General features: G+C 41.3%; 2 protein-coding genes across 5 annotated transcripts in view; one reads left to right on the plus strand and one right to left on the minus strand.

The window, feature by feature from the left end:
* slc9a5 (solute carrier family 9 member A5) overlaps positions 1-27,960 on the minus strand; it is a 169,890-nt gene that overhangs the window by 91,141 nt on the left and 50,789 nt on the right. The window lies entirely within an intron of this gene.
* On the plus strand, positions 16,726-24,491 carry LOC138744769 (uncharacterized). The gene is made up of 2 exons (XM_069901418.1): positions 16,726-16,859; positions 17,108-24,491. The coding sequence occupies exon 2, from the start codon at positions 22,002-22,004 to the stop codon at positions 23,181-23,183; it is 1,182 nt and encodes a 393-aa protein (XP_069757519.1). The 5' UTR covers positions 16,726-16,859; positions 17,108-22,001; the 3' UTR covers positions 23,184-24,491.

Genomic DNA, 27,960 nt, shown 5'->3' on the forward strand with positions numbered 1-27,960 from the left:
GAGCTCCTGTCTTTTGCTAATAAAAGCCTTGGTTTGGATCAACAAGTCTTTGATTCTTTCGACGAGCTCTACAATTTTATTAGCAAAAAGAAAAAAATATTTTTTTTGACAGGGATGGAGCATCTGACTCGGCCAGAAAAACTTGATATCGACCCACAGTCAGCTACAGCCTTCAAAGCCTTTAGGTTCTGGCTGCTGAACTTTGAAAACTTCCTGAGATTCATTCAGGTAGAGGAGGATAACCAGCGTCTAACAGCATTGCTGTCTATGGTGTCCTTGAGAGTCTACGAGAACATCCAGGATGAGACCACTTACACCACAGCCATAAAGGTACTGAAAGAACTGTATGAAAACCAGTGAACAGAGTTCATGCCCGGCTTGTGCTTGCGTCGAGGAAGCAACAGCCCGGCGAGTCCAGCAGGGCATATTCACAAGTATTAAAGGCGTTGGGAAAGGACTGTAACTGTGTGGACAAAACTGCTGCGGAGATCACAAACGATCTCGTCCGGGATGCCTATGTGGCCAGGCTCCGATCAAACGAAGTGAGGCTGCGCTTGCTCGAACAAGGGGTAGAAAAAACTAGAGGACGTGGCCCGGATTGCGATCACAATGGAGGATGCAGCCTAAAAATCCACCAAGTTCTCTAGGGACTGGACCCCTCGTTCTGATGTGAGTAGAGTGCCCTTCTACCCTACCACCCCCCGAGATACTGACGGCCTATCGGCTGCTGCTACCCTGCCCCCTGCGAACCCAAAATGTTATTTCTGCGGGAGGGACAAGCACTGCAGGTCCCAGTGCCCAGCAAGAAAAGCCAGGTGCTAGAAGTGCCTTAAAAAGGGCCACTTTGCTGCAGTCTGTAGGTCTAAAATGGCCGCCGGCAAACACAGTGCCTCGTGTGAAGCCCAACTGCCACTATCCCATTCAAACTCTTCTTCCCCAGAGCTTTCGTCCAATGAGAATGAAGGCTCCCCTGCACAGCAACGCCTGACGTCACGGAGACGCCAAACCCGGAAGAGGCAGCCCACCCTCGCAACCATGGTGTTGGCCCGCCTCTCGCCCCCGTGCGGAACACTCGACCCGGACTCGATCCCAACTGTGGCAACCGCTGCTGCTGCCGCCACCACAGCCACCCCCGCGGCCGACGCTACTGCTGCTGCTGCCCGCTCCCCGTCTGCCGCTGCCTACGCCGCCGCCGATGCAGCCACCACGACCGACTGGGGACCCGCCGCGGCCAACCAGGTACTCACCCTAGCGTCCATCGCTGATGACCGCCGGAGCCCGACCGCCGCGACCGACGACCTACCCACCGCCAACCGCGAGCAACTACAAACCCCACTACTTACCTTTCATCGACCAACGCCGCCACAACAGCACTTCCGGGAGGTCCTCCAACCTGCTCCTCCAACATTGACTATGTCTATTACGTCATCCCGTTGCGTGACGTCATCCTGTTGCGTGACGTCATCACGCAGAACTCCCCTGTCAATTGGATCAGTGGCTGCTTCAATAACACTAAACCAGCAATGCTCTCATTCCCTCACCAGAGCAATGGAACTGATTAAAGTGCATTGACTCTGGGTCAACTGACAGTTTTATCCAGCCAGATCTGGCCCTCCGTTGTGGACTTGACATTATCCCCACTACCCAGAGGATCTCATTAGAGACGAGGTCGCACTCGACCGGGATAAAGGGGTATTGCATCGCCACGCTGGAAGTACAGGGCGTAACAGTCACCCACTTCAAATTATTCGTCCTTCCCCAATTGTGCGCCCCAGTGTTGCTGGGATTAGACTTTCAGTGTCAGTTCCGAACGGTGTCCCTACACTTTGGGGGACCCAACGCCCCCCTCTCGGTCTGCCATCGTCCCACCCCCGAAGCACCAGAGCAACCCGTCCCCATGCCCCGGGGCCAATCCTGCGGCCTTTCCACACTCCAGATTGCCTCGCCAGCACGCTTTGCAAACTTCACCCCTGGCTGGAAGCCTGTGGCCACCAAAAGTCGGCAATATAGTTACGAAAACAGGCAATTCATTAGGAGTGAGGTGCGTAGATTGCTGGATGAGAGCATCATCAAACCCAGTTCAAGTCCCTGGAGAGCCCAGGTGGTGGTTGTCAAGAACGGGAAAAAGCTACGGATGGTGGACGACTATAGTCAGACCATTAACCGCTTCACGCTCCTGGATGCATACCCCCTGCCACGCATCACGGATGTGGTGAACCAGATCGCCCAATACCGCATATTCTCCACCATTGACCTACGTTTGGCCTACCACCAGCTCCCGATCCGCTGTGAGGACCAACCATTCACAGCCTTCGAAGCGAATGGACGGCTGTATCAATTTCTCAGGGTACCATTCGGGGTCACGAATGGTGTCGCGGTCTTCCAGCGGGAAATGGACCGGATGGTGGACCAGAATGGGCTAACCGCTACCTTCCCGTATCTGGACAATATCACCATCTGTGGCCACGACACGCAGGACCACGACGCCAACCTACAGGAAATTTATTAATTACAGGAAAATTATTAATCAGTAGGAGCCAACATTTCTTCGCCATGGGCAGATTCTGTCTGATCATGACTGAATTATTTGGAGGTAACAAAACATACCGATGAGGGCAGGGCAGTATATGTGATTTACATGAACCTTTGCAAAGTGTTGACAAGGGGCAATATGGTTAGTGTAGCAGTGGGTGCAACACTGTTACATCGCCAGCAATTGGGACCAGGACATGAATTTCACGCAGTCTGTTAGGAGTTTGTACCTTCTCTGCATGGGTTTGCTCCCAACGTTTAAAATGTACGGTGGGGTTGTAGGTTAATTGTGTGCAAGGGCTCATGGACTGAAAGGGCCTGTTACCATGCTGCATGTCTAAATCTAAAATTTTAAAAAAAGGTCCCATGTGGATGGATGATTCGAAAAGTTAGGGCCATGCAAATCATGGCAATTTGGTAAATTAGATCCAAAAGTGGTTTGACAATAAGAGACAGAGGTTGATAACAGAGGGGTTGTTTTTGTAATTGGATGCTTGTAATGTATGGTATCCCACAAGTAATAATGCTGGGACGCTTTCAGTTTGTAATCTACACAAATAATTTGGATGCAGATGTGTGGGGGAAAATTCAGCAAACCTATGAATGACCCAAAGATTGGAGTGTTTGATAGTGTCGAAGGTACTCTTAGACTGCAGGGAGTTATCAATGTGTTGAAAAAAGTGCAGATGCAACTTAATTTTTTTTAATTTTTAATTTAGACATACAGCACAGTAGCAGGCCTTTTTGGCCCACGAGCCCGTCCCGCCCAAGTACTCCAAATTAACCTACAATCCCATACCTTTTGAAAGGTAGGAGGAAACTGGAGTGTCTGAAAGACATGTGGAGAATGTACAAACTCCTTACAGAGAGGCCAGTTTCAAACCCGGGACGCTGGCGCTCTACGCTCTCAGGGCACCGAATACAGAAGTAGGGAGGCTGCACTCCAACTTCATAAAATTTTGGTCAGATCTCAGTGGGAGCACTGCATGCAAATGATCAGACCATGTCTGTCATGCTTCTAAAGTAATCACCACCCAGTGTGGAATAGATCGCACAGAGAGCTGTGAATACAATGCAATGAATTGAATCAAGGATTTATGTAAAAAAAACAATATTTCCAGCATTAAACAAGAATGGCTTTGTCTTCTCAAATTCACAACTGCTACATGTGGGTACTCTCTGCTTTTAAAAGAACAAAAATGAACAACTGCAGATATTGGAAACCTGAAATAAAGCATGACGGCACGGTTTAATGTGGTGATTAGCAATAACACTGCTACAGCACCATTGACCCAGGTTTCGATCCACTGCTGTCATTTTTTTATAAGTAGATAAAGCAGAAAAGGGTTGGTAAAGTGAACGTTGTCTCTTGGAAGATGAGAGGGGGAAATTAATAATGGGTAAGGTCAAGGCCTTGAATGACTATTCTGTGTCAGTCTTCACAGTAGTAAAAGATGACTGAGAGTAATGTTAAGGATGTGATGGGAGGTGACGACCTCAATACAATGGATAAAGAGGTACAGGTGGATGTTATACACTTGGATATCTAGAATGAATTCAATGAGATGCCACATAAAACACTTCTGCAGCAGATGAGGATGTATGGAGCGGAGGAAATATACTAACATGGTTAAAGGTTTGATTAACCACAGGTATAAGTCCCAGGATGTTAGAAAACTCAAGCTGCTTTAAGTAGTGTCTCAGGGTGTGAGCCTTTAACCGAAGGCACGGTGCCATGTTTGTACTCCCTTCTAATAACTGAGATTAACATTATTAACCCTAAAGTATTCCTACTAGCTATGATTTAAAACTGAAAGCCCCAACAATAGCAGCAGTTAAACATAAAATACATAAAGTTACATTGAGGGCATTCACTGTGATGTGTTTTGAAAATAGTATGACATGATTCACAAATAAATTATATTATTCTATACATTTTTAGAGTGTAAAATGGAAGTGGAGTAAAAAATAATACCCACTAATTTAGTTGCTTTTTATAATATGTAAATACTGATGAATAATATCAAGATTAGAAATAAATATCCAGGAGGACCAAAGATTTCTCAAAAGTGAAACTATTTTCTCACCTTTCTCGTACATCACTTCGATTTTAGACCTTAACTTTTATAACACATCTCAACACTTTAACAGGTATTTTGATCTGTTAATAATAGAAGTTTTGAGATTCCATCAGATTCTCTCTACAATAGTTTGCCACACTGGATCTATGGGGAAAACAGACAGCAGGTTGAGAGTGCCCAAAATAACTGCAATCTCATTATAAAACGTGCCACCAGGAAGTAACAAGCCTGGTTACTTGCTCTACACATTTGAGCAGTTTCTGTGAATGATGAGTTATTGCATCTGGATTCTATTTGGCATCTTTAACAAATTATCCCAAAATCCAACAAAAATGTCCCAAAGGATTCCAAGCGCACATAGAAGAACCAACTTCAGGCAACAGTTGTGTTTGACACCAAACTGATCCATGAAGGAAGGCACAAGAGGCTGCAAAAGTCAAACTGCTGGTCCATGAATGCCTCCTTTAAGTTTCATTCCAGACATGAGCTTCAATTTGAATCTTTTCTATGTGTAGGCTTGCAGCACAATGAGTACTTTCCAGTTCGCAAGTGCTGGGTCTTTTCGGGGCACACAAGGAGACCGAAGGCGAGATTATGCTCGGGCCTGCTTGCTCCTTGAATCCAATCAAGTAGAATGGTATGGCTCCCAGTATTCTCGAAGCTTTGCGTCCACTCTCAATCCATGGGGCTGAGAGGTCCCTGACTGGTGACTCCACTTCAGGCATCATTCCGAGACTGTCCTGACCCAACACCTCAGGTTGTCAGAAGGCCATTTTTCTATTATTTCTTAACACAGTATCTTTGTTAATCGGAGCTGTTTAGGAGCAGGTAAAATATGTACAATCTAATTTTTTTAAATGTTAATTAGCTCATTTGAAACATTCAACTTCTGAAAATAAAAAGAACACAGCTTCACACAGGTCAGATGGCTGATGCAAAGCCGAGGAGTGAAATGTGCAACATGTTAAGTCCCTCGGTTCAGTACTGTACATTCTGTGCTGCATTGCGTAGGCACAGAAATGACACCCTGACGCAGAAATTGGCACTTTTGCGTGCATACACCAACTAGACAATTAAAACCTTGCTCAATAGGCACCAAGTTATCAAATGCACGTTAATATTGATGAGCATGGGGTGCTACATTTTGGCAGGAAGAATATGGAGGCTCAAAACACTGTGATAATTGCAGAAGATCATGTTAATTTTTTTAACTTTTCATTTAACTGAGTAACATCTGCCAATCTTTGTTTTCCTATTGTGGAACTTTATTTCAACTGTTATCGTTGGCCCATAAACGTATTCAACAATCCTGCAAGCTTTGAACAGCTGAAAAGTGAAGTCAACAATTTGCAGTTCTCAGAGGAAATCAGGAACAAAAATACATCCATTGCTAAACAGAAATTAATTCTAGTTGATATTTAAATAGTGGGAAAGGCAGCTTTCGAGATGTGGTAGCAGTGAATGGTTGTACAGATTCAATCTTGCAAGCCCATATCCCCAACAGGTGTCCATAGATGCTGGTTGGAGATCAGCCAGACTTTTCTAATGGTGGTGATGTGTTGGATTTATTTTCAGTATTGAGCAAGTCATAAATAATTAAATTTAACTGGCAAAGCAGGCGACACAAATTTGAAGCGTGGAGAAGCTTACAAGTTATCCTTAACGTAGGACAACAACTCACATTTATATAGTACCTTCATGGGAGTGTTATCAAAGAAAAATGATTCTGGGAAATATATGGAGATAGTGGAGCCTATGACAAGGAGACAAAGGAACTGGTGGGGGGGGGGGTGGTGGGGTTAGAAAGGATCTGGACCAATGAGGGCAAATGGGATTAGTGTACATCGGCAAAAATGTCGACTGCATAGTGACATGCCAATGAGCCCATTTCTAGGCTACGAGAAAATTCCGGCGCCTGGGCAGCTGCACTATTTTTTAATAGGAGGCGCATCTTTATCCCAAAAAGTAAAAGGAATGGAGAAGATTACACGGATGACATTGGGAAAGATATTGGAGTGGAATTTAAGCAAGGATAAGAATTAAAATTAAGACATTGCTTAAATAGGTATCAAATTAGCAAGCAGAGGAGTTATGGCTAGTTAGGTTTAGAGAGAAGAAAGCACAAGGAATGCTCCAGTCGGATATGAAATAAGGGAGGAGTCGGCTAATGATATTGGAGGTGGAAAGAGGTAGTCTAAATGATCATGTAGATTAATGGTCTGAAACCACATCATCGGCAGCAAAACTGTGAAGTGTGTTTCGCCTGACATTCCAGATGGAGTTCTGGATGTGGAATGCCAGGGAAGAAACAACAGGTTTTAGCTTCTCCAGCATTTCAATGGAGGGAAACTTTTATTTTATAGTGTCAGCAAGCAGAGTGACGATGCAAAGACCAGGAGGAGTTTAAGAGATTTGAGGTATGGTATGAGTGCAGGCATTGAAGGGAATATTCTGGCCATGATTGGTACAAAAAACGAGGCTATTGCATTGCTGTGATTAGGTCTAAGAGAAGGATCGGGTAGTCAGCCATGTGGTACAAGCTTAGAAGGAAAAGAAGGGATTCTTTAACTTTGTTACATGGATATGGGATATTATTTGGTAAGATTCTGAAGAAAATTGACTGTATTTGTAGACAATGTAATTTAACCAAGTGAACAGATAAAAAGGGGAAAAATATAGAATGTTTGCATATCTTTTCCCACAGATAATGGAATAGGCAGAAATGAACAATTATTTGACTTTCCTCCCAGAAGAATTGGATTGAAGCTGAGTGAGATTTCAATAGAAATTTTATCAGAGGGTGTTGTAGGAATAGAAGGCAAACAAGTCAGGAATTCAGAATTAAACATATTGCAAAGGGAATGGAGTGTAGGATGAAAAAAACCCCAGATTAAGCAAAGAGGAGAAATGAATTGTTGGAGTAACCAGGTTATGCAAAGAGTAACCACGTTAGGTAGTGAGGGAGGGCGAAACAAATCAGCTGTCATAGAAACATTTATTTATTCTTTATATTTCTGTGTTGGCCCACGTTTTGCCAAATAATTTGCTGAAATGCGGCGACCAAGTCTTTCTTATTTCAGAATATTCACTCATAAAAATCAAACTTATGAAATCACAGAGTTCAACCATCCCATCTCCAAACATAGGTTTGGCCTGATAATCATCAGTAGAACATTGCGTACGCTCACGGGATTACACTGAGTAATGCGCTAGGTGTTGTGACCGTAGCAACAGTCTATTAATAATAGAAAAGACCATAATAAAGGGAGAATGGTAGTTCTTCCCAATTGATGCTTGTGTACTTTTGGCCAGCCTCGCAACGGTTTACAGTAAGGATACCAAGGTAACTTGTTAAAAAAAATAACAGATTTATTACTTCAAAGTAGAAATAGACAGACTTTTGCTGCTTTCTGGAACCGTGTGACCAGCAGATCTGGACTCCAGAGTGAATATTTTTAACATGTTTTAATGTGCCTGCTTCTCCTCCACTTTGTCTGAATGGCCTGACCACAATACTGAGTAACAAATGTTTACAGCTTCCTAGACAGCAAATTCAATCCAAATTCCAAGTGCCCCAGTAGCAAGCACTGCAAAGGATTGTTGTATTTTATTGCAAACTCATTATAAAATTATTCATCTTAAATGTTTCAATGAATGGGCAAAATAATAAAAACAGAGGAATTTACAGACCACACTTATAGTATTATGTTCAGTTCTCGTCACCTCATTAAAGGAAGGATGAGAAAGCTATGGAGAGGGTGCAGAGGAGACTTACCAGGATGTTACCTGGATTGGAAAATAAGTCATGTGAGGCAAGGTTAGCAGAACTGGGGCTTTTCTCTTGGGGTGCAGAAGAATGAGAAGAGTCTTAATAGAGGTCTACAAAGTTAGGAGAGGCATAGATGAAGTGGAGAGCCAGCACCTGTTTCCCAGGGCAGGAATAGCAAACATCAGAAGACATGAGTATAAAGTGAAGGGAGGGAAGTTTAGGGGAGACAACCCTCAGAGAGTTGTGGATGCCTGGAATGCCTTGCCAGGGATGGTGGTGGAGGCTGAAACATTAGGGACATTTAAGAGACTCCAAGATAGGCACATGGATGAAAGAAAAATAGAGGGTTACAGGGTACAAAGGATAGGAATATGTGGGATGGCACAACATTGGGGGCTGAAAGGCCTGTACTGTGCTGTGGTCTTCTATGTTCTATTGTCATGAAATAAAACAGAAATGTTTTATTACACAAAATTGCTTTTAGTCTGCCATAAAGCAGACAAAAACTCAGAATTAGCATTGCCTGGCACTCCTTACAGTCAGAGAAAGAGAAGCAAATGGGAGGACCCCCACCCCCCACCCCAGAATCACTGAGTGTCCATGGATTCACCTCCAACACTCAAGCAGCCTCTACAACTACACAAGACTCCAGTTCAGTTCAAACCAGCGGCAATCTGAGCACAGATCCAAATCTCAGACACGATGAGGAAGCCTTCAGCATCCAGGGCCCGTCAGAAGCCTCCTTTCCCTCAGCATCCTCTCGAATGCTGGTTCTGAATCCTTGTTCTCATGAGCCAGTCTACAGCAGCCCACAGCCTGGTCTGAGTCTTTTGACCTAAAATCACCAATGGCCCACAGCCTGTGTGAGTTCCTCACCCGGAAATGTCCTTCAGCTGCAGAGACCCACACTGGTCTGCCAGTGTGGCCACCGTCCTTAGGGCCATCTCCTCTTTTTTCTTTCTCAACGGGGGGGTGCTCTCCCCATTACTGGTGCCCTGCACCTGTCCGCTGCTCCTCCGGAATCCGCAAAACCTCGTGTCTACTGCCGAACACAGGTGCTGCCTTCTTAGGCACACACCCCATAGTCGCAGGATTACAAAACACCATCGGCTCCTTTAACATGATGCTCAAAGCCTGTACGGAGCCATTGGCAGTAGAGCCAGGCAGTTGAACCCTGCAGGGGAGAGCTGCGTCTCCATTCCCTGCAGATCCGCACCACTGGCATCTCTAGCAGGGTGCAGATCGCACCGGGTGACACCATCAGAGGGGGTGACACCAAAATGACTGTCTATAACATTTTTGTGCAGTGTTTCAGCAGAAACTTATTCTCTTTTTATAAAAATATCTCTGTAGTTAATTATAACAACAAAAACATTTTTCATAGGCCCATCTTATATGTACTTACAAGGCTAAAACTCTATGCTAATTTACTTTTTGAACGTTCTAATGCACTCCGGTCAGAGGTGTCATTATTACCCAATTACGCATCTAATCACATGGTTTCGTCTGCCCGCGCTACAAGCACACGCTGTTGTTTTCATTGCTGCTGGTGTTTTTATGGCCATTGCTTTTGTCCAATTTTCTGATCTTTTAGCTACAATATTGTGATAATTAGTATTTGTGAACCTATAACAATAACTTATTTGAGAATGAAGTAGTAATTAAAGGAAAAGAAGGAGAAAAATCAAAAAAGGGTTTCCGCTCAGTTACTCAGTTACGGAGGAGGTCCATGGAGAGGGTGGGGTGGGTGACACTATGGGGGGGGGGGGGGGGAATACTGTGATTTACCACTCTGGGTGACACCAACCCTAGTGATACCACTAGTGCCTACATATTTTTTTCATAACTTACACTTCTTATTACGGTAATCTTTGGAAACAAATAAACTTTCCATGTGACCTCCTTAACCTGGCTACTGAAACTTTGAATGTTTCATAGCGATTACGTTCTGATTCCACAATCATCAGTTTCTGATAATAAAAACACATTGCATTCCATTTTCCAAAGTGGTATTGCACATATCTATTATATTTTTTTCTCCACACCAGTAAAGGCAACCATTTTGTTTTAAAATACAGCCAGCATTCGTGGAATGCAGAACATCATCATCCCAAGTGCAAGTATCAAGCAGGAAATTGCTGTTTTGTTAAAAGTTTGGGTCTTGATTTGGCCTCATTGAATCTTGTCTGTCCAGAACTGGTTATGTTCAGAAGTGTGTGTCTGTAAGTCTATCATTGTAGAATGTGAAAGTTCACTTAATACACTTGGGTTAGATTAATAGTGTGTGCATTCATTAAGGAGATCAACCTCACTACATGATACGGTAGATTACATAATAACCTTATCCTTCTTCCACCACCCCCCACATGGGTTTATTTGTACAACTTTACTGGAAGGTAAAAGTGTGAAGTTCATTTGACATCTTTCTACTTCACTAGGCTGCTAATTCAACAACGATGCAATGAATAGATGGCCCAAATGATAATAGCTGTTTATGGAAAGATTGCCTTGTTAATTAATCAGTATATTATAACTGTTGTGGAACACATCTGAAATTTAGTCTCATTACCATACAAGATTTAAACCGTCTCCCACTGCTTCAAGTAACTTTGAGAATGTTAAACCAATTAAAGCCACTTCAACTTGTAAATGCAACATATGTTTCCAAATTATTCAAATAAATTCTTTCCAAATTTTTTTAAAATAACTTTAATGGTCAAAATGAAACAATCATATATTTAATATTCTTCAGATGATTTCAGGCAACAATATGAAGAACACACAATGAAGATCAGCATGAGAATATTTATTTTATAATGGGAAAGCAATCATTATGTTAAAATATCTTCATCTATCAACCCGGAGACGACCATTGACCTCAGGATAATGGGAAAGGCCACACCGCCGTTCACATCAAGATGACAAAGCTTTAAGAGTAGAGGGGTTAAAGTTCTGAGAGTAAACATTTCCAACATTGTTACGAATATTTATTTTTGCTATATAAAGGACACTATTTGACCTGCTGAGGTTCTCCAGCCCTTGTGTTTCTACTTCAACCACAGTGTCTGCTGACTTCATTATTTTAACGAAAACTAAGGAAGTTTTGCGTGCCATTCTGCCCCTCAACAGTGACTACAGGTGCACCACTAAGAGCATACTCGCTGGTGGCATCATACGGCATGTGAACTGCTCTGCACAAGATTGGAAGTATGTGCTCAGAACATCACACAACCTCCATGGGCTCCATCAGCATCTCCCATTATGCCAGTATACATCAATGCCACCTCCTCAAAGCAAAGGCTTTCTTACTTTTCTTCATTCAGGGAATATGGCAAGATGAGTGATCACTGACCATTCCTAATTACCCACTCATTCTTGAACTGTTGAGTTTATGTACTAAGTGTATTCCCAGATAGTGAGCTCGAGGATTTGGCCCTACAGCAATGAAGGAAGGCCAATGTACTTAAGTCAGGATATTATACTTCAAAGGAATTGTTAAAATGATGTTTTCCTGCATAGAATGCAGGAATGATGGATTTGTCCTTGAGGTGATTTGGTGAGTTTTTTTCTCATGCGTCTTGTTTATGCTGTACACTGCAGCTACTATGTGCTGATAATGGATGGGATGATGTGGTATGGATCACGTTTGCTGCTGCCTCTTCTTGGGTATGGTTGAGTCTTGAATATACTTGGAGATACCCTCAGTCGAGAAAGTAGGGCTTTCTATTACATTCCTGATCTGTGCTTTGGGGATGGTGGAAAGTGCTCGTGAGATAGAGGCAAGCCATACACTCTAGAACATCTGTCCTCCAACCTGGTGTTGATATAAATGTATTTAACTATACCCATTAAACGTGATCAATGGTTACAATCTCTTTACCACCACAGCCTACCACTTTTATGCCTGAATACTGGAAAGAACGTCACTGTGGAATCTAACGATGCTGCAGGTGTTCTTGTTGACAGGCCTTGGACCTCATGTGGAACACAGCATAGTAATATAGGCTATTAACTGGATATGTATTGTATCATGCGAGGAAACTACAAATTTGCTCATTTAACCAGTGAGGCACTGCCATCATTCGTACAAATGTTCATTTACAAGTAGGCAAGGTGTTGACTAAACTCTATGGAAATAAGAGGTCACTATGTAGGGACAGCCTCACTAGCATCAGAGCTCTTTTGTATATGGTTTTGGATTGAATCACAATCACCAGTTGAATATTAAGTCAAAATTTTAAAAATGAAAACAAATGTATTGTTACCTTATCAAATGTGTCATTGTTATTCATAACATCAGCCTGGGTACAAGGCAGCAAAAGGAATGAATGCCATTTATGGTCTTATTCAATGGTCATTGGTAAAAAAGAACTCAATTATTCCATCTTTCTAATAAGACAAGGAACAAAGTCATCAGATTACATTGCAACCTGTTGACTGGCAGTTTTATATCAGTAGCTGTGACAAGTTATATATAATTAAATTGTAAAGACTATGAAGATTCAAAGTTTGAAACTGCAATAGCTACTTTACTAGTTTGTTTGCCTGGCTTTCCATCTTAACTTAGAGTTTTTATTTTTTTTAAATTTAGACATAAAGCCAGTTGTTAGGAGCCCAAAAGATCCAAAAACCCAGCAGCAGTAGACATTCACCAAGACAAGTGGCTTTCAAAACAAGTTATTTTTAATCAACTTCAAACATGAAAATAGAATCAAACTTTAATTTAACTCTATTCTTATACTATACTCTATACTAACCCAAATTACCCCCTTCTAATTCTAAGTGCAGGTGTATTTAATGTGTGTGTAAATTCAAGAAAAGTTCTTTGGTTCACAGTTCAATCTCACTTCTTCTTCTTCCAAGTTCTCTGGTTGCAGACAATTGCCATACTTTGCACAGAATTTAACATGTATAAAGTTCACCAGGCTTGGTGCTTGAAAGGTAAATGTTTACCACTCAGGAAGGTTCTTGCAGGGTTTGCAGAGAGATATTTGATGCTCCAGGATTTCCATAACTGAATACCACTACTAGTCACCTCAGGATCTCGCTGATGAAACTTGCCCCATCAGGGTCTTCTAGATGGTAACCTCTTTCTTCAAGCTACCACAGAGTTCTATTCCTTCCTCTAATTCAAGAGAAACATCAGACAGATAGCACTTCCAGCCATCTACTGCTCTGGAACATCAGTTCTTCCTGGATGGCACTATGTCATACACACACCAGCTGAAAGGGCTTCTCTTCTTTCTCTCTCCAACTGAAACTCCAAAGAGAGCATGTGACTCATGTTTTGCAAAACCCCCACCTTCTCCAGCAAAAAACAGGAGTTATTTCTTCTGCTCCATCTGTTGTTATCTTAGTTAAACAATCCAGAATTGACCATCCTGTGAGCACTTGACAGAAAGGGTACTGATAGGCAGCTTGACTCCAGCAAGACAATGGTCAAGCATTTTATGACATCAGTTCAATTAACACTTACTTGTGAAAGGTACTTACATTCTCCAGAGATCTTGCATTGTGAATTCTTCAGTCTTTCAAATAAGATCTGTTTTAAATTCTGTGAATGTATGTGACCTACTCTAAATCTTATAAATTCTCCCCAAATATTAATATTGTTACACAGTAACAGGCCCTTTCGGCCCACAAGCCTAATTACATCAAATTGATCTACAGCCCCTGTATATTTTGAACAGTGGGAGGAAACCAGAGTGAAGTGCCAGTTGATGAAGTAGACAAAGACAATGTAGTCATACAATAATCATGGCTTTTATTAGCAGAAACTCATGATACAATAATGAAAGACAATAGATGCAGAAACATTTATATCCAAAGGGAGTGTCCTTAATAGTAGAGATAATGCACAGCCAATGTTAGTACAGCAAGGCTCGCCAGAGGGGAGACAGGCAGCTTGGCAAACATTCATCACACAGAACCCCAGGAAAAGCCCACATAGATACAAGGAAAACGTACAAACTCCTTACAGACAATGCAGGATTCGAAACCAGATCCCGATAGCTGGCGCTGTAACAACACTGTACTAACTGCTATGCTAACCATTCCACCCTAATAGACAAAACATTTTTGAGTAAATCTTTCCACACCATCCACCAGTTTAAATTAATATGTCAAATAGAATAGTTCACATTTTAAAAGCAGTCCACCAAAGTGCAAGTAAAAGAAAAATTAATACCACAGGTTGAAGAATGGGGCTAAGTGTGATGCAAAGGAATTCTGCATTATTCATTTGACTTACAGTCAGTGCAAGGTTCTGGCAATTTAGTAATTTTTCCTATTTTATAATGGGCTCATAATTCACACAGCTTTTTTTAAAATTTTTTATTTTTCACACCATAAACCACATTGATCAAGATGCATACATTTTCCTTTTCAAATATATACAGTGTCGTTTTCTCCCCCCCTCCCTCTTCCCATCCCACCCTCCCTACCTCCCCTCCCATTCATTTAAAGTACAGAATCTAAGATACATTAAACCAGTCAAACAATATTGTCATTCAATAAAAATAAACAAGAAATTCCACTGAGTCAATTCTTTCCATTTCCTTCTCCTTCTGTCATTTTAGGTGGCAGATGTCCCCGGTAGGTTTTCTCTATTGTGTTTCATGTATGGCTCCCATATTTGTTCAAATATTGCAATATTATTTCTTAAATTATATGTTATTTTTTTCTAATGGAATACATTTATTCATTTCTATATACCATTGTTGTATTCTCAAGTTATCTTCTAATTTCTAGGCTGACATAATACATTTTTTTGCTATGGCTAGGGCTATCCCAACAAATCTTTTTTGTGCACCATCCAAATCAAGTCCAAATTCTTTGTTTTTTATGTTACTTAGGAGGAAGATCTCTGGGTTTTTTGGTATATTGCTTTCTGTAATTTTATTTAATATCTGTTTTAGATCTTCCCAAAATTTTTTCACTTTCTCACACGTCCAGATTGCATGAATTGTTGTTCCCATTTCTTTTTTACAACGAAAACATCTGTCAGATACTGTTGGGTCCCATTTATTTAACTTTTGAGGTGTACTGTATAGCCTGTGTATCCAGTTATATTGTATCATACGTAACATCGTGTTTATTGTATTTCTCATAGTTCCAGAGCATAACTTCTCCCATGTTTCCTTCTTTATCTTTATGTTTAAATCTTGTTCCCATTTTTGTTTAGTTTTACCATTTGTTTCCTCATTCTCCTTTTCTTGCAGTTTAATATACATATTTGTTATAAATCTTTTGATTATCATTGTGTTTGTAATCACATATTCAAAATTACTTCCCTCTGGTAACCTCAGACTGCTTCCCAATTTGTCCTTCAAGTAGGATTTCAGTTGGTAGTATGCCATCACTGTATCTTGAGTTATATTATATTTATTCTTCATTTGTTCAAAGGATAGTAATTTATTTCCTGAAAAACAATTTTCTATTCTTTTGATCCCTTTTTTCTCCCATTCTCTAAAGGAAAGGTTATCTATTGTAAAAGGGATTAACTGATTTTGCATCAGTAATAGTTTTGGTAATTGGTAATTTGTTTTATTCCTTTCTATATGAATCTTCTTCCAAATATTGAGCAGATGATGTAATACTGGAAAACTCCTACGTTGTACCAATTTTTCATCCCATTTATATAATATATGTTCAGGTATCTTCTCCCCTATTTTATCTAGTTCTAATCATTCACACAGCTTCAATACAAATCTTGACTAACAAAGTTATCTTCAGGCCAATGTTCAGGAAAGTGATTAGTTAGACATGATATCAAATATATAGATTTCAGTTATCAGCAAGAGAAGCCATACACAGAAAAAAATCTAGTACCACCACCATGATTTTTGGTCAAAGGTCTTGCACAGGTAGGAAGAAGTGGCAGATGAAAGGATAATACAACTGTTCCAGCCTAAAGAACTGTACTTTCAGTTGAGTGATGGTCATTTGTTTGACACATAAGTGTCAATTGCAGAATAGAACCTTCCCTCACATTTATTGGTCCCTGATCAGGATTTGGTTGAAGTCCTGTGCTTGTTGTAGTTATTGTTATAGAGTTCTGTGATGTGTATTGGCCTATGTGTTGTGTGGTATTAAGTTAAAAAGTGACAGTTTGCCTTAGAGAGCCAAGGTGAAGGTGGGAGATGGACTGAGCATGTGCAGAAAATGATCTAAAAATTTCTGGTCTTGGATGATAAACCCCCACCGGGTGGTGCTGTGGAGTGGAAGGAGGCCCAGAGCATGAGTCATGGTCTGGAAGCCAGTTTAGAATGTTGGGATTTAAAAAGAATGAACATTCCAAAGGCAGCCAGAAGGATCCGGACCAAGCCAGTGGTTCCTCTCTCTCCAAGCAACACAAGACAACTTCGAATTTTGTGCTCTCTCTCTCTCTCTCTCTCCCTCAAAGATCTTTTGACTTCAGTTTACCAAACAAACTCAATTTTGTTTATGATCTTTGCTTCGGTTGAGATCGAAGTTTTGTGAGTCTTGTGTGTTTTGTGTCTAAGTTTTTCAGTGGGCTGGTTGGAAGTGTAGCTTAGACTTTGATTACGTATGTTATATTTAGGCTGGGCAATTTATTAGTTTTACACTGTTATAGAAATTTGCATAGTAACCAGTGGGCATTGTTATAAAAGGGGGGATTTGGAATTAAAGTTTGAAGGTGAATGTTTTTGTTAATAAAGTAATTGTTCATCTTTACCCCTGTATGATATGTCCTGTTTTGCAGAAACTGCCAAAATGTTTGGCCTGGAAGTCAGCCTGAAGAAAACTCAGGTCCTCCATCAGCCAGCTCCCCACCATGACTACCAACCCTCCCACATCTCCATCGGGCACACAGATCTCAAAATGGTCAACCAGTTTACCTATCTCGGCTGCACCATTTCATCTGATGCAAGGATCGACAACGAGATAGACAACAGACTCGCCGAGGCAAATAGCGCCTTTGGAAGACTACACAAAAGAGTCTGGAAAAACAACCACCTGAAGAAACACACAAAGATCAGCATGTACAGAGCCATTGTCATACCCACGCTCCTGTTCGGCTCTGAATCATGGGTCCTCTACTGGCATCACCTACGGCTCCTAGAACGCTTCCATCAGCGCTGTCTCCGTTCCATCCTCAACATTCATTGGAATGACTTCATCACCAACATCGAAGTACTCGAGCTGGCAGAGTCCGCAAGAATCGAATCCATGCTGCTGAAGACCCAACTGCGCTGGGGGGGGTCACGTCTCCAGAATGGAGGACCATCGCCTTCCCAAGATCATGTTATATGGTGAGCTCTCCACTGGCCACCGAGACAGTGGTGCACCAAAGAAGAGGTACAAGGACTGCTTAAAGAAATCTCTTGGTGCCTGCCACATTGACCACTGCTAGTGGGCTGATCTCGCCTCCAACCGTGCATCTTGGCGCCTCACAGTTCGGCGGGCAGCAACCTCCTTTGAAGAAGACTGCAGAGCCCACCTCACTGACAAAAGACAAAGGAGGAAAAACCCAACACCCAACCCCAACCAACCAATTTTTCCTTGCAACCGCTGCAACTGTGCCTGCCTGTCCCGCATCGTTCTTGTCAGTCATCAACGAGCCTGCAGCAGACGTGGACATACCCCTCCATAAATCTTCGTCCGCGAAGCCAAGCCAAAGATATGCCTTCTTTGTGGTTGCTGGTTTGATCTTGTAACATTATTCAGACTCTTAGACAAGTAATGGGTTACGAGGTACAAAGAATTTAGTACTTTTTTTGGTAAGGATATATGGGTCGGCCGAAGGGCCTCTAGTGTTCTATGTTCCATAATAGGGCGGTGAAAGTCACCACAATAACTACTCCAAACTCCCTTCAGACAGTCTGAACTATTTTTTTCTTGGCATCCTTCCCTTGAAATCCACTTGTTGATCCCTCAGTCCCAGGCTTCATATCACAAAACCTCCATCAGTGAATAAAGTACTTTTTCTCCCACTCTGACTCCTTCATGCAGCCTAGACACATCAGTTAAAAGAGCAATACCCTTAAACCTCTGCAGGGATGTGGTTGTGACACATTCATGATATTATTACAGCAAACAGTTTGCATTTTGGTCAAGCGTAGGCAAGAAAATCAATAAGCTTTGATCTTTTCAAATCTTTGGTCAATATGAATTTCAAGCTTATTCATTTAATCTGAAAATTTCATTATTTTCCAGAGTTATCAATGGGCTTATTAAGGATATTTGTGTGAACAATTTGCTCGTAATGATACAATCCAATCCTCTTATTATGTTAATAAATAAACTGATGAATAAATGAATGTTTAAAAAGGTCCATTAAGAACTAAAATGCTAACAGGCTTATGTCTAGCTTTGCTAGACAGCACAAATCCAGATCAAATGTGAATAAAATGTGAATAAAACTGAGCCACAGTTCAAAATGGAACACTTGGAAAATAAAAGCAATGTTTATTTTTTTCCAAGCAATAATGAAAAATTCCATTGCAAGTATAAGACTCAGCAATATGATCAGTGTACAGTTTGATCCCAGCCCAACAACCACATTTGTGATTTTCAATTTGGCAATTAAAAATAATATTCCATTGTTTCAGAACACAGTTACAAAATAAATTTCATAACCACCAGATCCCAGAAATTGGAATTAAGCACATTTAGGTTGCAATGAGTTGGAAATTGATACAAAGTTATCAGCTTGCAAGAAGAGGCAATTTATTTTTCTAGCTGTTATGCATTGAGTTAAAAATGATAGCAGAATCAATCAATAAGTGTTTCCTCTGTTTGCGAGTAGTGAACCATTCCAGAGGTAAACCCCTGTTTGGAGAATTGACCATGGGATATTTACAAAAGGAGTCCAGGTTGATTATGGACAGGTAAGATGTCAACTTCAATAATTTCAAACCCAGCCCCAAATTGCTGACCTATTAGATTATAAGAGGATCTGAACCCTTTGCTTGGAGGCAAATTGGCCAATTAAATATTTTAATACATGTTTTAGCACTGGGAAATAGCAATTGAAGAAAGTTGAATGCTCTCAAGAGATTTTTAAAATAAATTTATAATGAGAAAAAACACCCTAAAAATTCTTCCACGATGCAAAATTGCCTTGAGGATGAATATAATGGGAAATGAACCAACCGATTTTTTCAGGAATTGGCAACTCCACTCACGTAGTTGAACACTTTAACTGTTAAAGTTTAACACCTCAATGGAAGGCCATTACTGTTAAGAATTGTCATTACCATAGCGCAACTGATTCAGCTGAGGGCACGATTTTGTGCCTCTAAAAATTGTAAAGAAGACCAGTCACAAAGAAGTTACAAATAACATATCTTCTGCCTGTTTATTCCAATTGTTTAGAAAGAGATAATACAGACCAGCTACGGTTGCATTTACCATTAACAAGCAACCTATTAGTACGTCACTTTGAGTCAACAACAACAAAAATTACTACAGTAGGACCAGTACTGAATAAACCTGCAGCCTTTCATCAATCAATAGATTGCTCTCTGTTCTTAATTAGATGGTTCATCAGCGTCTCCAAACAACCCAGATAAACACATGGCTACAGAGGAAGTGCAATAAAAATCAGTGTTTGTCGTATTGTTCCCTAAATTGTGTTTTCATGGAATATCTTTGCACCCTTCAAACCAGAAAGTAATTGGAAGCCCTGATTTTTAAAAAAAATATTTCCTTTAAGGCAACAGTATTCATTGGAGGGTAAATTCAGATAATGGGATTAAGGAGAGGGACCTTTCCCCTCTCGTGGCCCTCCTCCCTTTCGGAGATATTCCCTTTGTCCTCTCGATCCTTCCCCCACCCTCACCATAACTTAAAACTAATGTTTTTTTCCCCTCATGCCCAGGTCTTCTATAATGCTGCCTGACTGGCTGAATGTTTCCAGATTTCCAACAGCAGTAGTGGTTTGGTGTCCAGGCAATGAATCTGTCCTCCTTGGCCAGATGCAACAACACCACCTGGATAATCAACCGCATTCAAATACATGTTTAAGATAGGGACAGTGGCAGGCTTCAACACTTTTTACACACAACTGTAAACTAACTTACAATCCATAAATTGAGTTTTTAATGTAATAAAAATGGTTGCAACAATCCATCCTCTCCAAAACTAATCCAGCCCATGTATTTGGAAGCAATAAAACCCAGCAAATAAACCACAGCCTCAAAACTACATTTGATACAACTGACCCCAACAGTCCTTTGTTTTGAGTACAAAACATTCAGCAGTAACAGGCCACTTCAGCCCATGAGCACATGTCACGCAATTAACCTCCACCCCGGATGTTTTGAACAGTGGGAGTGTCAGTAACGCTGATCATTGTGAGAGATCAGTATCACTGATCTAAAAGAAAAGTGAGGATTGTGAGAGATGAGTACAACTGATATGAAAATATGAAAATGAAGAAACCAAAATTGATACATGGGTAGATGAATAAAGCCAGTATGAACAGGATAAGACATGGATATTAGAATGCAGGAAGCAGAATCAGTCTGAGTAAGATAAGAATCTCCTAGCCTTTAGACAGAATCAGCAAGTTCACTGTTTGAATGAGATAAGGATAGACGATAGATAATAGAATGTAGGAAGTAGAGTTAGTCTCAAGATAAGGTCTTCTAGCCCGATAGAATTAGCAAGTTTGCATATGTAATTAGTAAGCCTTAGACAGTATTAGCCAGTTCTACATATGAAGGGGACACAGCCCTGAGGGTCAGGAAGGTGTAAATTAGAACAAAGACAGGTTTGTGAATAAGGACAATGAGGATAATGACATGATGAGACACTGACAGGATACCCCCTGGTCCTCCAAGTGCACAGAAACAGCACGTAGGCAGGCAGGATTGCCTAATGCCAAACCTCTCCAGAAGGCAGAAGAATATAAGGGGGAGGGTATTCCTATACTGAAATGAACTGTATAAAAGTTGGGTGAGCCCCAGTGTATGTGTGTATTCCCAGGGTAAGGGGAAGCACCCAACTTTGCATTGTTGTATAATAAATGTTCTTTGTTCTCAATTTTTGTCTCGAGCAATTTCTGTGAAGGTACTTCTGTTTCTAACAAATGGGGGATCGTCCAGGATCCCACTCCCTCCACTGACAGAGTGCCCGACGACGGGGGTAGGTGCACCACAGCTGATTCAGCTGGACTCACGGACGAAGGGTGACTGGTCAGTGGATGAAGTGAGTGATATCCGAGAAGAGGCATTGAGAACAAACAACGAGAGGACGTTAAGGAAGCGCGCTAGAACTAGCTACTGGACCTCAGTAAGAGAAATTTTACTTACCTGTTAATATTGGAGGTGTGAGTAGTAAGGAAGAGAGTCCTGGTGAAGGATGGGAGAATCAGATAACCAAGCAAAGCCCGTTGGGATTAATGTTATCTGATTGGGGCGTGGGGAGAACCCGTGGAAAGGACAAACTGACCATGGTCAGGTATTGTTGTCTGGAATGGGTTAAAAGCCCGATTAAAGGGAGCTCTGTATACTGGCCAAAGCTCGGATCCGAGGATGACTGGATGTGTCAAGCATTGAACATCTGGCTCTATCAAAACCAAAGAGATAATCTTGAGAGCAGGGAATATGCAGCCTGCTGGCTCAGGGAATCGTTTGATCAACTGGTTTTGAATGAAAAAGAATGCAAGGACAAGAGAGATGAGGAACCTTTTGTCCCTGAACCACAAGGATGGGATGTGTTACATTCCCTTCCTTCACCCTATGTTCCTCCTATGCCGGCTCCTATCTTTCCCCCCCCCTATGCTCTACCCTTCTGCACCTTCCCCTCCTCCCCCACAGCAAGAGAAAAGAGAAGAAAGTAGGAGTGGTATGATGACCCGTTCACAAAGCACTCGATTATCACCTCTATTGACAAGAGAGAGAGGAGACTTTAATTCAGAACAGTGTGAGACCCTCCAGGAAGAAAGGGCAGAACCCTTTGATTCATTTCCCAGGGAGCAGGAACCTAGACCTAATAAGCCAGAAACTAACTGGATGAGACCTCGGCGGGAAGTTCCTGTGGGAGAGGGTCTCGGTTTCGTAAATGTACCCCTGACCAGTACAGAGGTGCCTAACTTTAAGAAAGAGCTGATCTCCCTGATAGAAGATCCTCAAGGGTGTGCTGAACAATTAGATCAATTTTTGGGACCAAATACATATACCTGGGAAGAGTTAACATCGATCTTTAAAACACTGTTTACTTTGGATGAGTGTGGAATGATTCGCCAGGCAGGGATTAGAGTCTGGGATAAGGAACACCAAGGGGGACCAGAGGCGATACCCAGAGAAGCTAAACTTCCCCTAGCAAAACCAAACTGGGACAAGAATACTAATGATGGTCGCACATTAATGGAAGAATATAGGGTTAATTTGATAAAAGGAATCAAGGAATCTGTCCCAAAGGGACAGAATTTTAAGAAAGCATTTGAGGTTCCCCAAGGTCCCGAGGAGACCCCCTCTGCATTTCTGAATAGATTGCGTACGGCCATACAGCAATATGGGGGTCTGGACATAGAATCCCCAGCAGGTGAACAAGTATTAACAGGTTTCGTTACGAACTCAGCCCCAGACATTAGAAGGAAATTACAGAAGACTGAGAATTGGCATGAGCAAGGAATAACCCAGCTTCTACAGATTGCACAAAAAGCATTTGTCCAGAGGTCTGAGATTAAGCAGAAAGGAAAGGTTAAGATTTTGATGCAGGCAGTCAAGGGAGTAGTGGAGGAACAACATGGAAAGGGTAGGGACTGTGTGCCAGCTCCTGGACGTTGGGAGGGGAGCCAGGGGTGGGTAAGTTGGGACCCGAGTAGATGAAGGAGTAGAGGAGGATTCCGGGGACGACGACCATTCCCGGGACCCTTTAGAGACTCAGGTAGAAATTGGGAAACAGGAGCATTTGTTTGTTATCATTGTAAAAAGGAGGGACTCTTTAGGAAAGATTGCCCACTGCGAGCCAGAGAGACGCGATCTTACACCCTGATGGAAGCAGATTATGAATAGGGGGGTCACGGTTCTCAGTCAATACACACCGTGGGGTTGCACGGAGAACCATTAGTAAATTTAAGCATAGGACCCCACAGTGACAAGATGGTATTTTTAGTAGATTCTGGGGCAGCCCGGTCTAGTATTTTACAACAACCCGAGGGTGTTAGGATAGAAGGGACAGTGATAGTTTCGGGTGTAGGAGGAAGAGACTTTACAGTCCCTGTATTAAGAGATGTAAGAATTCAAATGGGAGAAAAGGTAATAACAGAGGATATTTTACTAGTTCCCCAAGCTGGAGTTTGTTTGTTAGGACGAGATTTACAGGACCAATTGGCTATCGGCACCAGACCACAGGAATCAGGTATCGGAGTTTAATTGTATGTATTAAGCGAGGAAGATCAAGAACTAATAAATCCGAGAGTATGGGCAGAAAGAGGCAATAGAGGAGTGTTAGATATTCCTCCCCTGCAAGTTACTTTAAAAGATTCTGAACAAGTAATTTGACAAAAACAGTACCCGATTCCTATGGCTGGCTGAAAGGGGCTGCAGCCAGTAATTGACCAGTTGGTGAAAGATGGGATACTCGAATCTTGTATGTCGCCTTTTAATACCCCAATTTTACCTGTCCAAAAACCAGATGGCACCTATCGATTAGTGCAGGACTTGAGGGAGCTGAACAAAATTATTCTCACCCGTCAACCCGTTGTACCTAATCCCTATACAATAATGGGTAAAATCGATCCCCATAGTAAATGGTTTAGTGTCATTGATCTCAAAGATGCATATGTAATTAGTAAGCCCTTAGACTTAGCCAGTTCTACATATGAAGGGGACACAGCCCTGAGGGTGGGAAGGTGTAAATTAGAACAAAGACAGGTTTGTGAATAAGGACAATGAGGATAATGACATGATGAGACACCGACAGGATACCCCCTGGTCCTTCAAGTGCACAGAAACAGGCAGGATTGCCTAATGCCAAACCTCTCCAGGAGGCAGAAGAATATAAGGGGGAGGGTATTCCTATACTGAAATGAACTGTATAAAAGTTGGGTGAGCCCCAGTGTATGTGTGTATTCCCAGGGTAAGGGGAAGCACCCAACTTTGCATTGTTGTATAATAAATGTTCTTTGTTCTCAATTTTTGTCTCGAGCAATTTCTGTGAAGGTACTTCTGTTTCTAACAGGAGGAAACTGAAGTCCATGGGAAAAACCCTCTCAGAAACAAGGAGAATGTACATACTCTTTACAGACAGCATGGGATTTGAACCCTAACCACAACACCAACCGTGTCTGTAGACAATGTAGTTGAAATTCAAGCACATTGCTGGAGAAACTCAGCAGGTCAAACAGTGCACTTTATACAGCAAAGATAAAATTACATAACCAATGTTTCGGCCTAGAGCCCTTCATCAAGGTATGGAAAATATTGCTGGGAGAGTGAGGTGGCCAAAGGTGATAGTGTTGGAAACAGTGGCTCGATGTGCTGTGGTGGGGTAAGTAGGAGGTGGTGTCAGAGAGCTGTCGTCTGGCCTTGGCAAGGTAGAGGTCAGTGCGCCAGACCACAACAGCACCACCCAAGTCTGCTGGTTTGATGGTGAGGTTGGGATTGTTGTGGAGAGAGTGGAAGGGCAGAGTGTTTGGAGGAGGTGAGATTAGAATAAGAGAGGGGAGTGGGAAGGAAGTGGCCAGATGTGATGAAGCCGTGGGAGGGAGGTCAATATTTTTCCATACCTTGATGAAGGGCTTAAGCCCAAAACGTTGGTTATACATCTTTGTCTTTATGCTAGGTTGACTATTTGACCTGCTGAGTTTCTCCAACATTGTGTTTTCACTAATGAGTGAAGTTACATTGTTGGCAGTGTCGTCACAGCCCTTTCTACGCCCAGTGTTTTATAATCATTCTTTTCCTGAGCAAACCCAACATTAATATCGTGAAAAAAAGTTCCTCAAATGCAGAGCTTGAAGAGAGCAAAATCAAAATGCAGAAAGAATTCAAGCAAATATTTTAGAAGTAATCATATTTGAAAAGGGGATAGTGTTTGGCTGGGAAGCAGGGGGCTTGGTTTTTTAACATCAGTGTGACAACTGACCAAACATCTACTGGGTGCTCGAGACAGTAGGTTTATAATTCCAACATGAACAAAGCATCCCTTGGTAAGTGCAAATTTCACCATGTTTCAATGTCTAAAGTCCTGCCTGCACATGCTTTGAAAAGCACAGTTCATGACAGGAAACAATATTGTTAATTCACCAGACTACCCATTGCTCTCAAGATATTCATTCACTGATTCTCTCTATAATGATTTTTCCCATTTCATTTGTTTGTCGATTTATTGATATGTCTGTTAATCAAGGAATATACTACTGCCTATTGGCCCTCTTTTAAAAATTCACCATTCCCACCACTGTTTGATTTCATTTAAATCAATATCAAACAGATTCTTTGTCTGTATTCTTATTGATAAAAATTATAACATAGTTTGTGTTGGCTTATCTGGGCTAGGTTTTCCTATCAAAATAATTATCTTAAAATCTCTAGTTTATTCCATAATACAATCTTATTTTACAACGTATGCCATCATGTTCTTTGAGAGCATGGATCTTTATTTCCAAATATCTGCTGGATCTCAATGCACAACCTATTAAATGCAACCAAACAGTGAAAATTGGAAGAATTGATTGTAAATATTGACAGATTTAAACTGATGTAGGATTGCAGCTTAGTGCCTACTTGAGAGGAGGCCAAAAAGCAGAGCAGTGTATGCTGGTACTCACTTCTATTTAAATAAAAAATAAATTTACTCATTTTTCAATGTATTTTAGTGTCAAGAGATAATGAATGGCAAAGGCATTCACAAAACAAACCTAGTCATACAAGCAGCTTTGATAGGCTGTGGGTTCTCACCGACTGTCAAAAGCTACTGTTGGTGCAGTGGGTCATCTGTGCAGAGGTAACCCCAACATTGCGCTAGGCCATGCTGAAGTGTATGAACCCAGGCTCCTCATACAGACTAGTTGGAACGAGCATCTTAACCCAGCATGAGACAGCAGCAATTTCAAAGCAACTGTTCCTGACATCCCCCAATCACGAACTCAGTCCAGCTATAAATTTAAATCAATTATTCCAATACAGGTTTACCTTTGTTCATTTAAATAGATTTTTTATTAATGGTGCAATTTCAATTAATGTATGAATTGTTTTAGAAATCATCTAAACGAGATGTACTTTTACCAGAATGCATTTAAGTATTTTCTTACTATTTTATAAGATATAATTGACACAGCAACAAACAATTATTGTATTTTTAAAGAGGTGAGAGAAGGTTTGATTTGTTAATGTTAGAAGTTATGGCTTTGAAGAGAACAGAACAATAAAACTGCTTAATTTTTTTTGTTCTGGTTTTACAAAACCAATAGAAAGAAGAGCCGGTTTAGGCCTGCTCTCCCATTCAATTAAATCATAGCTGAGCTGATCAATTCCATTTTCCAGTCCAATCTCGACACCCTTAAATAACTTATAGTCAAAAGTCCTTTGCCTACAACAGAAAATTCTGAAAATTCATATTCTTCAAAAGAAAAACAAAATCCTCCTCAGTAAGATCATCCATCTTTCTCCTGAACTCAAAAGAAATGTGTTCAGGCTTTCCTCACAAAGAAATCCTCCACCTAGAAATCAATACGGTGATTAACAAAGAGACCAAAACCATAGACGTTACTGCGGCATATTACTTAGGTTTGTCAGTTACTGGCGTGGTTTGTTTAATTGAAGGAGATTGCTGCATGGAGAATGAAATGAAGCCAAAAATTCAAGAAGAAGAAAAAAGTTCGTCTTCCTAAAGCATTGATGTGCAGTGCTGGCACCATGACAGCAGTTGTGTCTATTGTAGGCAACTTTCCTCCTGTCTGCAAAACTGTAATTTTAGCTTTTAACAATTTGGACAATTTAATTACTGCAGAACTCATTTCAAAGAAGGTATACACAATAAATAAATCACTGCATGATTCATTACACAATGGGCTCTCCTGAATCATAATTAAATTGGGGACATGTTAAAGTCTCGTTGCTACAAACTAATTGTTAAAGATGCCATTTCTCATCCCTAGTGGCACAGTCCGTTTAATTCCCACCACCATTCTGGGTCTAACTTCTTAGTGCAAAGGCCAACATGCAATTATTGCCATCCATTTGTCATGGGAATTCCATGACAACTGTGACCCATTTCACACTCGTACATTCTCTTTCTCACAGGATCTTACAACAAGTTTCCAGGAGTTGTACCTTTTGTATATTGGCCTGGATCCACTAACCAGCTGAAAGATTTGATATCTTCATAGTTAGTCCCATTTCAGTTGTGGATTTAAGTATTGAAACATCATTCTTCTGTCAAGCAAGTTGACGACCGTATTTTTCAATCCCAGTCACTTTGGAAACATCAGAAAGAAATGGTTTTCTCTCCCGTTCTATTAAATATGCAGGTATGACCAACTTTACAAAAGTAGAGGGTTCCTATGAAACCTTTCGTAAGCTGAAATGGCATAAAGTCATTCACTACTACTGAAGGCTATTTTTGTAAAAGCGAAAATCTATTCAAATTTCTTTTGGATAG

The sequence above is a fragment of the Narcine bancroftii genome, chromosome 10 (assembly GCF_036971445.1).
Source record: "Narcine bancroftii isolate sNarBan1 chromosome 10, sNarBan1.hap1, whole genome shotgun sequence".
In the NCBI taxonomy this organism is placed as follows: Eukaryota; Metazoa; Chordata; class Chondrichthyes; order Torpediniformes; family Narcinidae; genus Narcine; species Narcine bancroftii.